A 12,424-nucleotide genomic window follows, 5' to 3' on the forward strand; every position below is an offset into this window, starting at 1 on the left:
TGTGTGTGTGTGTGTTATTGACCCCCCGTGAGGCAAGAGGACAGTGGAGATCACTCGGAGGTTAAACGTTTTATTTCTTGACATGTCATCAAATATAGTAGTGTCCCTCTTTCTCTCTCAGCACCCTCTCCTCTTACATTCATGCTCTCTCTCTCTCTCTCTCGCTCTCTCTCTCTCTCTCTCTCTCTCTCTCTCCTACGATGGGCAACACAAAGAAAGAAAGCTCTGTCGCAGCATTATCCTGAAAAGCACAGAGGGGGAAGGGGGACCCTGGTGGATATATTGCCTATAGCGCAGAAAAACCACTAGAGTTGGAGGGGAGAGAGATATGCTAAAGGTTTGGAAAAAAAGAAAACAGGAGGAAAGATGCCGAAAATATGTCGGGAGAGAAAACTGTGTGAAAACCGCTCAAGTGTGTGTCATTAAATATCATCATCTGGTCGTCATAGTTTTGCTGCAGAGAGGATTGAGGTCTTGCAGTTACCGTCTAGCGCTGCGCTTCCATGCTGAAGGTCAGAAGCACGGTACCCGCTCCATAAATAAAACTGGCTAAGTCACTGTTTTTGGGTGATTGGGTAAATAAACGGGGGCCAGCTTCCACCCACTGACCACCTGTCTCACCTTAGCTCTTAAAGGAACAGATCTACATGTTGGGTCATAGACGTTGCTTTTCTTCTTCTTTTTTCCGTCAGATGCAAATATGTCAATCTCAAGTATGTGTGTTAAGCACAGAGATGGATTCAAGGAATGGTTAGCCTAGCTTAGCATTAAGGCAGGAAGCAGGAATACACTTACAGCAGGTAAATACACATTTTAATTGATATTTAAAGGATGCTATTTAACACTATTAATTGTATAAGTGGATAGTGTAACAAAATCATTATTGATTTGGTCGGTTTGGTCAAGTTTGCATCTGTGTTCCCACCAATTTGAGGCGGAAGCTGGATAATGCAACCATTCCTCCATTAGTATCTTATCCTTATTGTTTTGGAGTAATGGAGTAGTATTTAGGTACTCAAATTGTTCATCTATTACTTTTAGTTACCCTTACATTTAGCATAGTATTTAACCATTTAACCATTTATTTTAGCGAACTATGTCAACTATCTATCTCATACTTTTACATTATATTGCAACTGTGTCTTCATTACTTTAAGTTGGCTATTTCAATTGTTTTGCAAATGACTCTTATCCAATATTAACTTTTAAAAATATTTATTTAGTAAACTACAATGTCTCTGCTCTCTTGCTACACGTGGCAACACATGGTGTCACGACTGTCTGGATTGGTTGGAGGTGTGTCCTGTGTAGTCAGCATATCATAGCTGGTCAACATAGACGAATACAACGGTTCATAATTATCTCTTACGAAAATATTATTTTTATGTCAATTTTCCTACGAAAGACCAACAACATGAGCAATTGGTGCGCCTGTGCAAGCCCCTGACAGTATTTTATCATAACTGTAACATACAATGAAATATTCATCCTTTGCATGTAGATTAAATGTTAATGCTATAGTGCTGGATAAATAATTGATCCGCTTCATACAGTATTTTCTGTGAAGTGGTGGAAATATGCTTTGCTAAGTTCAGTGTTTTTGAATGCAAATGTTAATGTTTGTCTTACAAAATCAGCTGTATAAGAGATTGACAACAAATAATAAACTCCAGCAATATTGTATTGTATATGAATTATTGTGTTTTCTACCTTTTTGTTTAGTTGTGGGGAATCAAATGATAAAGTAGATTTTATTACACTTTGTAAATAAATGGCAACATGCTGGTAGATACTGTAAAATGACCATAAAACCCAGTATCTACTATCAAATACTGTAATAAAATAAACAATAAAATACTGTTCAAATAAATTACAGTAGCTTAACTGCAGGATTAAGTACTACGCTCCGGCCATGACAGCACAGACAGTATAATGATGAGGAACAAAAATAACTCGCGTGTGCAACACAGCCTCTAAGAATGAGGTCAAAATGACATTAGCGCTGCCGCAATTGGCCGCATGTGGCAAAAGAAACAGTAAACGTGTGTAAGTGTAAGTGGAGGTGTGTGTTGCTACTGTGTTGGTGTTTTGTTTCCCTCCTTGAGGGGCTGGGAATTGCCATCGCACCCCGCCGTGTGAAGGGATGGAGAGAGAGAGGGGAGGCATGTGTGTGTGGGAAGGTTTTGCTTACAAAGGAACACCATTCAGCTGAGACATCCACCTGAATGAGGCTTGCCGAGACGCACGGCCCGATCAATAAACGGAAACGAGCGTCCCAGCCTGCCCAGCTCAGCAGAAAAGGGGAAAAAATAGGGCAACAAAAACGTTGGGGTGGTGCAGAAAGTGACCCCCATGCTGTTCCTCTTCTTCTTCTTTTTCCCCTACTGCTTCCTACTCTGAATTCATCTCAACACACACACATACACACACACACATACACCACAACTAAAAAACACCTCTCATCCTGTCACCCCCTCCCCTCCCCTCTCTGTCTCTCTCCCTCCTTCTCTGCAGCAGACTAGAGCGCAGTCAGCTACTACGGGGACTGCAGTGTTACGCTATAGCACAAGCGGAGAGCTGGCGAGAACCAGAGAGGAGGGGGGGGGGTGTCTGAATAGCGATAATAACCAATCCAGCACTCAGCTCTGAAATCGCGGTAATAAAGCAGCACAAGCTGTCCGTGGTGACGACGGAGAGAAGAGGAAAGATTGGGGGGGGGGGGGGGGGGGGGGTGGAGGCTGTAGAAGAGGACAGGAGAGAAAAAAAGGAAGAGATGGAAAAACTGTGCTACCTTGGCGAGGACGTTGCATATGTGCATAATGAATGGACGCACGGAATTGAACCTGCGATTCATTTTATTTTCCTTCTAACATCCGACATGTTTCCTCAGCCGAGGGACCACTCAGAAGGATCGCACTCGTCGTTCTCCAACGAACTCATCAGCTAAAACCGAGCCGACCGCCTCACCTCAGCCTACCTGAGCGCCAATGCTGCTGTGCTGGCTGCCCCCTCCCCCCTTGTCCAACCTATCTTCATGTCCCTGCGCTGGCACTGAAAACTATTGACTGCAACACTTTCAAAGTCACCTCAGCTGTCATACTGATGCCCCCCCCCCCCCCCCCCCCCCCCCCCCCCCAAACACACACACACACACCATAACACCACCCCCAGCATTTAATGTCTGTTTTGTTTTTGTTTTTTTACAGTCACCGCCGTTTGGTTCTTCGATCGCTTGTTCGGCTGCCATTTAAATTTTCTGACTTGTCAAATTGTATGTGTGAAAAACAGCTGCACAGGGCAAGATTCTTCAAGGAGATGCAGCCCCATCGAAAATGAGCGCCCGTCCTTCTGTAATGCTGCAGGTTCACACTCCAAACTCTTGCAATAGTATGTGCTATAAACCAGTGGTTCTCAACCCATGTTGGAGTCCTGCATCCCAGCTGACATGCCACAGACCTACCGGCAACTACCGACACCTCTATTGCTGGGCCCTACGGAGAACACCAAGTACCGCAATCTGTTTGACCAAATACCTCGATAACGATATTGCGTTCTTTTTGCTTTCAAGAATATTTACACAATGAGATTTTTAATAAATCCTCATACGTATCCTCATACAACGGTGAGTATGATATCATAAGAAGAGTCACTCCTCATTTTTCGTGCATTTCCCCGCATACGGTCTTTTCAGAATAAACTTCTGTCTTCACAGGAAAATCAACAAAACTGGTAGGTTTGGGAATAGATCATCGCTTAGGTTACCACGGGAGTGCCTTTACTGAAGTACTTAAGTTAATAACATACTGAAAAAAATCCTGGGATATCTACAAATTACGGTGCATTATTATTCGTAGGTAGAACTGCTACGAATGCTGGACGAGAGCAAAATGTGCTTTGGTTAACATTGTTGCTACTTTGCTAACGTCCTGGCAGTACGTGCAGATGAGCGGCGGCCGGCCTCCCTCTACAACACTAGCACCCGGCACTCCGATCGTCCGCCGGCAAAACAGAGTCTGCAAGGTTTCCATTGAATGAATTAGAGAAAAAGATTGCGGTTACGGTTCATAAAAATGCCAAAGTAAATTGCAGGTTTTGTTGCGCCTCTGCATGGAATTCAGACATGTTACACATCCACACACGTGCTTACTTTCCACCTTGGTACTTATTAAAGGGCAAACTACTTCCTGCACTAACACGATTGGCATTGGAACGTTGGCATTGGGCACAAATTGCGATGTGCAGAATCATTTAATTTGGACATACTTTTTTGGGGATAATGGGCTGTAACGTGTTTCTCTAGACCACATGTTCTTATACTTGTACAGTGGGCAAACGGTGATGTGTGAGAGTGTGTGTGTGTGTGTGTGTGTGTGTGTGTGTGTGTATGTGTTTCCACCTTAAGTCACAGAGACTAAGTCAATAGCAGGGCTGTACGCTTACAGTCAATTAGCTGACTAATCATTTGGTCTCTTTGGTTTCTTTAGTGGATGGTAAACAAAAGATTTAAAGTGGCTCTTTTGTGTGATTTTTTTGTGGAGAAATCTAGTTTTACAGATCTGTCGAGTAAATCAGCGAATCGCTTAGTCGGCAAAATTGTATAAGTGTTAGTCGACTAATCATTTCTTTGGTCGAGGACAGCCCTATCAAATATGCCTCTGTGCGTATGTCCAGAGAAAACAGCCCCCAACTGACACTGATCCTGGTCAGCAGCACTGACCTCTGTTTCTACAGATGGCCATAGATTTTCAGCAACAATTAAGCAGGGGAAAGAAGAGGGAGACGAAGGGTGAGAGGTGGAGGACGGACCGCACAGGTGGAGCAATATACTGGAATTTCAATTCCTGTATATACAAGTTTTAACCAATTCTACACTTTTTTTTCAAAAGCAATGTTTGAGTCAAGCCTGATGCAAAGAATGATCCCAGTCACTTCCACACAGTGAGGCACACAGCTTATTAACTCGGTATCGGCCGATACCCAAAGACCAGGTATCGGTATCGGGACTGAAACAGTTGGGAATCGGTGCATCTACATGGAAGCCTGGATTTGCCCTGATCCTGAGAGAGTCATCGCCATTGGTGGATCTGACTCCGTCCCCCGTCACCCGTGTTCTACCCCTGAACCCCTGCGTCATCACACACTGCGACTCCACCAACTCTGCACCAACATTCCCCCTCCACGTCGCACGTTTTAAATAATCTAGGAGAAGCCAAGGGTGTGCATCGGCTACCCTTCAACCGTCGGATTAACACCAACCTCCAGTTTATCGCAGTAAAGTGGTACTCGCTAACGCCAATACACCACCCTGACCCTTACCCTCCACTTTACTACATGAAGGGTACACTATGTCCTGCATTTCTACTGGACCTCTTTCTTTTTTTTGGAGCCATAAAGGATTCACACTAATGGGATGCGTGCTCACCAGAAAAGTAAAGCAACAAACTGGCAAATGCTAGAGGAAGAGCAGTGTTTTGTGGCGCAACAGTGTTTGCACCATTATCTACTCAAACAGACACATCCAGACACTCAGGCACTGGTAACCTTCCAGCATACTCATGAGTAAAGGAGTAACACACACACACACACGCACATGCACAAACCACCCAGCATGCTATCGGATGCAGTGTGAGGTGGACGCTTTAGTTTTGTTTCATCTATAGCATATGTGAGAAAGAGCAGACACATGGAGGCAGGACTACCCACCAACCTTTGGATTTCCCCGTGGATTTACGTGATTAAGTAGATTATTGGACCACATGTGGACTGATGGTGCAGAGAACTGGACCCCAAATCAGGGTATTTAAATCATGTTAAATATGTGCCAGTATTTTGCAGGAGAAATCATTTGGCACACACACATGTAGACACTGGATGGAGAGAGAGACAGAGAGAAGGCTGGACTGATACGCACTGACTCATCAGCGGTCGTCAAACCTTCACACGATGATATCAATGGGAGATTAAAAAGAAAGAGCAGCGGAGGGGCTACCTCAGCGGAGCAGAGGAGAGGAGAGGAGGGGAGGTGAGACATGTGAGAGGAAGGGAAAAAACACTGCAGTGAATTTGACATCCCCCCCATCCCTCCAAAACACTTTTAGAGGGTCACTTTACGCGCAACAATGCGCAGTGGCCAAAAACTGTGCCGCATGCGAGCGCAGCGCAAAGAAAGGAAAAATAAAGAAGGAGCGAAGTCCTTTAACAGTAAAGGCACGGATAAACGGGAAAGTGAGGGGGGGGGGGGGGCAGAACGGACACTTGTCCGGCCACTCACCCGCGCGTATTTGGAGGAGTACGGGTCCTCGAACAGCGCCCACATGTAGGGCCGCCACACTTCCCACCTCGTCGACCTGCGGCCGTCCTCCTGCATGCACAGCCGCTTAAGGTCGCCGTCCGCCCCGCCGGTGAGCGCCGGGTCGTCCTCCGGCGCGTCCGGCTCGGGGGTCTCGAAGCTGTCCAGGGCTTCCTCGGCGTCGCGGTGCTGCCGGTAGTTCATCCAGCAGCACGCCTCCACGTCCGTCTCGTCGATGCCCCAGAAGGCGAGCTCCTCCTCGAAGAGCGGCCCGCACACATCATTGGGGCAGTGGAGCTTGCCGGTGCGGTAGTAGTTGAGGATGAAGGCGAAGGTGGCCGGGTGGCGGTCGAAGAAGAACTCGTCGGACTTGGGGTCGTAGTCGAAGTTGCTGAAGGCGTCGGGTTCGGTCAGCCAAGACAAGCGCGTGCCCGGCAGCGTCTTTAGGGTGCTCCGGTAGGTCTCATGTCGGATCCCGCCGCAGTTGATCACGATCTTCTCGCTATCTGACGCCGAGCAAGTCATGACTGCGCTGGAGCATGCTTCGGTCGGCGCGCCCGACTGCTGCTGCTGCTGCGGCTACTGCCCTTCTCCATCCACCGCCTGGTCTCTCGCTCGGTAGGCTACTGTTATACCGTCCCGGCAAGAAGTCACAGGGCCAACTGAGAGGAGGAGGAGAGGAGATGAAGGAGGAGTCTGCGCGCGTGTGTGTGTGAGTGAAAGAGTGAGAGAAAGAGAGAGAGAGAGAAAGAGAGAATATGTAGGATGCGGATTTTATGAATCAATAGATTTGCGCGCTGAATCACTGACTGCCCGATTGACTGACTGATTTAATTCATATTACTCATTTGATGTTATTATCAGGTCAAAACTGCCGTTGCAGCCCAACAAATCTATTCACAGTCTGCACATTGGGGCTCTCTGGTAGCTACAGTGGAATCTGCTGCATCCTTCGATTGAACTGACAAATAAATAACATTCAGTGAACTGGGAAGCAGAGAGAGGGACAGAAACTATAAGGTTATTTTTTTATCAGTAAATGCTCAAATACAGAAAATAACGGCAAACTGCATTGTTGAAGAAAGCTACACCTCCTCTGTGTGTCTTTATGCTTACGGTTTTGGAAGAGGTCCAACACTGATGTTGGGTGTTCAGGTCTGGCCCAGGGTTGGTGTGTTACCGTTCATCCCAAAGGTGTTGGAGGAAGGTGAGGTTTCAGGCTTTAGTCTGTGCAGACCAGTCCAGTTCTTCTACCAACCTCGGGAAAAAAAACATTTCTTTACGGAGCCGCCTTTGAGCATGGGACGTTGTCTTGTTGCAACAGGAAAGGGGCCAAACATAAACCGTTGCCACTAAGTTAGAAGAATATTGTTTGTGTAAAATATAATTGTATGCCAGAGGTTTAAAGGGATTTGAAGGGGGTTGTATGAGGTACTCATCCATAGTTAGTAGTTGATGGTGGTCAGCGTACCCTTTGAGAAACAGACCAACACAGTCTGACTACAGTTCGTGAAATAGTCACAAAATGCAGTATTTGAATTTCAGATTTTAACTGAAGGTGCAAATTATTAAACTGAGGTTGCAATGCATGCTTTTGCATCCAGTTGAACTGGGCCTTTCTCTTCCTCTCCCTCCTGGCGGTCACACATGCGCCTGAGGCATGTTCCTTTGAAAGTTTTCCAAAGTTCAACTCAACAAATCACAGTGTTACTCGGAACTCCCTTACACTACTGGTTACTGGAAAGTAATAATATTACAACAATGTGTCGCTGCCCAACACTGCTCGGTAGCCACGTGAGTCAACCCCGGTCTCTCTCTCAACTCATCAAATACAAAAGGTTGGTCGGTGCCCCTCCGCATCTCATAACGATGCACCGCACTTTCAACTAACTCCAATGTCAACCCACCCGCGTTATGTGAGTCATTGGCAGGCACCGATGAGGTAGCAGTCGATGAGGAAGTGTCTAAAGCTTGCATTTTCTCTACTGACCACCAGGGGTCGACTCCTCTGGTTGTATAGAAGTCTATGAGAAAATTACTCTACTTCTGACTAAATTTATTACCTCAGTAAACATTGTAAACATGAGTTTATGGTCTCAATCTCTAATGTAAAGTCTTCTTCAATACAGCATGATGTTCATTTAGTAATTTATGGTCCATTTAGAGTCAAACAGACCATAAAACAGGGTATGCTTTAGGGCGGGGCTACTATGATTGAGAGGTCACTGCCACTACCAGAGCCGTATACGGCGTTTCTACGTCACTCCTCGCATTCCAAATATGGTATCTTCTGTTTATGGGTTCCAATAAAACAACACGGAGACAGCCATAATCCAAGATGGTGCCGGCAAAATCGCCGAACTAGAGGCTACAAAACGTCAGTCCACAAACCAATGATGACGTCACAATGACTACATCCAATTCTTATATACAGTCTATAGTCGTTATTCACGTGACTTGTTTTTCACACGCTAGTCTTGTAAGTCGTTGGTCACATTGTGATGACGTGAGTTGTTAGTCAAGTTAGCGTCAACAGTGCTCCTAAACCTAACTAGGTGAGATGGCTAAGCTGTCTCCTCTGCGTTTGCTTCCTTATGCAGCACCGGAGGTTGCCGCTGGGTTCGGATCGTGTCTTCCACAGTTCTGACCCGTCAATCTGACCCTGGATGCACAGTGCCCAACAAGCCAAAGAGAGCAAGCAGTCCAGGATCCATTTCTATCACTTTCTGTCCACACAGAATTTTAGTGGTGTCCGTCTGCCACTTAATATTTGATGGATTTTTGCCCAGAAATGATCAGCCAGAGTTTGACTTTGGCACCATCTCCTCTTCCCAATCCGGTCGGTGTGGGTGTACATCGCTTGTGGAAGGGAAGCCTCCTGATGAAAATGTGTCAGTAGACACAAAAACACAAGTTCATTTCTTCATTTTTTGTTACTTGAACCGTGAACTTTTTTAAACTTTAAACATGATCACTGATTTTACATCAAACATTACCTAACAGCATCATTGTTCATGATAAGTAAAGACTTAAAAATTATCAAAAACAATAACATTGTCAGTAGCTTCACCTACAGACTCATTCGTGTTATGTCAGTTGTGGCCAATCTATCCAATGAACTCCTTACTTCCAGACTTTTTCCGTTTTCAAACTTGAAGTCTTCTTTCTCAACAGACACTGACTCAAGTGACATCACTTAAGGACATTTCTCAGACCCCACACAGCTCCCTCTCGAGACACGAAAGGCTTTATACAACTAGTTCTTACATAGAGATTAGCTGCTACTAAACATCTGCACCCACTAACTGCTGGGTGTTACTGTTGTGAAGCACCTGAACCAAGTGAGAAAGCTAACGTTAGCCTGCTAATACATGACCCGTTTAATAAGGAGATTAAAAGACACAATACGGAATACGGTCAGCATACATGACCTGAAACTTCATAAATGTTCTGTGATCATGATGAAAATCTTGAAAATGACATTTCAGAAAAATAAGACAACAGACCTCAAATTACGAAACATTAGGTTAGCGAAATCAGATATTTCCCACTCATTCTGAACTGTATTCTGAAGTTATCTTTAGCTTGTCATGCCAGTGTGACTTCCTGTTTAGGTCACATAGTTGATTGGCCAGTGCCATAGATGCTTCCTAGCAACAGATGTACACATCACTAAAGTCTGTACTAGCTGAGACGTTTCTGAAGCTTGACTGGTGCAACCTTTATGTTTAAACTCAGTGGTGGATTTATGAATAGCTGGTGAAGCCCCACACAGGCCATATGAGCCGGTACAGGAAACGTATGGATACATTTGACCATATATGTGAAGACGTATTAACATTAAAATGCACTTAAAGTTGCTCATTCTGTAAAACTGTTTCTTCCCGTGTCTTAAATTATGGACATGATTATGTGTCAGCATTTTTTTTTTTTATGTTTGGTGATAAAAACATTCTGTATGCAGTCAGATAAACGTCCATGTTAAAATAAAAGATCTCAAAAAGGAGTGCCCGTACCTCAACACTCTATTCATGATCCGGTTCAGTGTCCTGCATGGAAATGAGTCTCCTTTACCAAAGCTCTCATGTGTCCTCTCCCTCCCCCTTCCTCCCTCCCTCTCTCTGCTGCATCACTCCCTTCCTCCACACTGTCTTTCAATCTACTAAAACACTTGGCTCAATTAGAGCGAAGCAGGAGGGGTATGATAGAGTGTTTCACGCCCACCGCCCATTCCCCCTCTCCCTCTATCTCTCTCCCTCTCTCTCTCTCTCTCTCTCTCTCTCTCTCTCTCTTTTCCTTTCCAAGATAGTCCCTCCACCACCAGCGAGAGAGGGGGAGCGAGAGAGGCCAGAAGCAGAACGAGTATTTGCTGAGCTCCACAAAATGGGGGGAAAAGACTGCAGACCGTCAGATCATTAGTGCTCTCCCAATTTTCTCTCTCTCTCTTTCTCTTTTTCTCGCACACAGTGTATTCTCTCCATTTCTATCTCCACCTCCCCTTATCATCTCCACTGCTTTCTCTCTCTCTCTCGCTCTCTCTCTCTCTCTCACATACACACACACACACACACACACACACACGCGCACACACTAGTGCAGAGCTAATGTGCTGTGTTGGTCTGTTGAGAACAGTCTGCAGCACTGTGCTCTGCTATATCGGGTCCACTACAACGTCACTGAAACACACGTTTTATTAGGGCCTCTATGGTCTTGTAGGATTTCACAATCTTTTATATATCGACACAAAGTCAGATCGATAGATACATTTACATTTACATTAAAACCCTTTAATAACTTTACTCATGGTCATTAAATAAATGTCTATCTTGGACAGAAAAGGCATTTACAGTCAGTTGCCAGTTTATTAGGTACACCTAAAACAAATGCAGTCCTTATAATGTTATAATGTTCAGTATTTTTGTTGAACCTGTTTTAGAGAGGTGTCGATTTAACTCTGTGATCATTTCCACTTAGGACACATGTCCCCCTCACTTCTCAAAGTCCTATTTTTGTCATCCCCCCCCCCCCCCCCCCCCCCCTCACATTTATTGTTTCGGGATGATTGGACTTTTTCACCCTGGTTTTCAGCTTTTAGGCTGTATTCAATTCAATTCAATCCAATTCAATTTGTTCTGTAAAGCCCAAAATCCCAAATCATAAATTTGCCTCAGAGGGCTTTACAATCTGTACACATACGACATCCTCTGTCCCAGGACCCTCACATCTGAACAGGAGAAAAGAAGGAAGAGACCTTAGTGAGAGCAACAGAGGAGGATCCTCTATCAGGATGGACAGAAGTGTGATAGATGTCATGTGTACAGAATGAACAGCATAACAGAGTTACAACACATTCAATGCATGATGGAAAAATTATGACTATTAATAATAACAGAAGTAGTGGATATAATAGAATAATAATTATAATAAAAGCAATAATGGTATCGGTAATAGTAATATAAATGTGACTAATAATGATAATGATAATAATAATGATAGTGTATATCGGTGTATACTACTCAGGGCTCACTACTACATTGACTACTTAGGTTTTCATACATACAGTGCCTTGCATAAGTATTCACCCCCCTTGGATGTTTTCCCCCTTTGTTGCTTTTATACATGAAATCATGGTCAGTATAATTTGGCTTTTTTGTCAAGAATTTGCAAAAAAAGCTTCTTTCATGTCAAAGTGAAAACAGATTTTTACAAACTAAAAAATATATAGTGTAAAATAAGTGTTTGCATAAATATTCAGCCCCTTTAAAGTGACTGACCTAATTCAACAGAGGTCCAGCTAGTTGATGCCAGCAGTGTCACAAGTAGTGAAATGGAGATCACCTGAGTGCAGTTGATGTGTGTCAAGTGATTGTAGTATAAAAACACCTGTGTCTGGGAGGTCCAGTCTCTGGTTCATCAGTGTTCCTGCTACAATTGCAACATGAAGACAAGCAACTCAGAGAAAAGATCATTGAAAAGTACAAGTCAGGAGATGGCTACAAAAAGATTTCCAACTCACTGGACATCCCACAGAGTTCAGTTCAGTCCATCATTAAGAAATGGAAGGAGTATGGCACTTGTTTAAATCTCCTAGAGCTGGCCGTCCTCACAAACTGAGTGACCGGGCAAGAAGAGGAC

General features: G+C 44.5%; 1 protein-coding gene across 1 annotated transcript in view; it reads right to left on the reverse strand.

The window, feature by feature from the left end:
* LOC142938570 (voltage-gated potassium channel KCNC1-like) overlaps nt 1-6,814 on the reverse strand; it is a 64,401-nt gene extending 57,587 nt beyond the window's left edge. The window contains exon 1 of the mRNA XM_076081849.1: nt 6,272-6,814. Coding sequence (XP_075937964.1) covers nt 6,272-6,814 — 543 coding nt within the window. The remainder of the gene's footprint in view (nt 1-6,271) is intronic.
* Between the last annotated feature and the right edge of the window lie 5,610 nt (nt 6,815-12,424).

Source organism: Anarhichas minor, unplaced genomic scaffold (assembly GCF_050575085.1).
Source record: "Anarhichas minor isolate MPS153535 unplaced genomic scaffold, ASM5057508v1 ptg000007l, whole genome shotgun sequence".
Taxonomy (NCBI): Eukaryota; Metazoa; Chordata; class Actinopteri; order Perciformes; family Anarhichadidae; genus Anarhichas; species Anarhichas minor.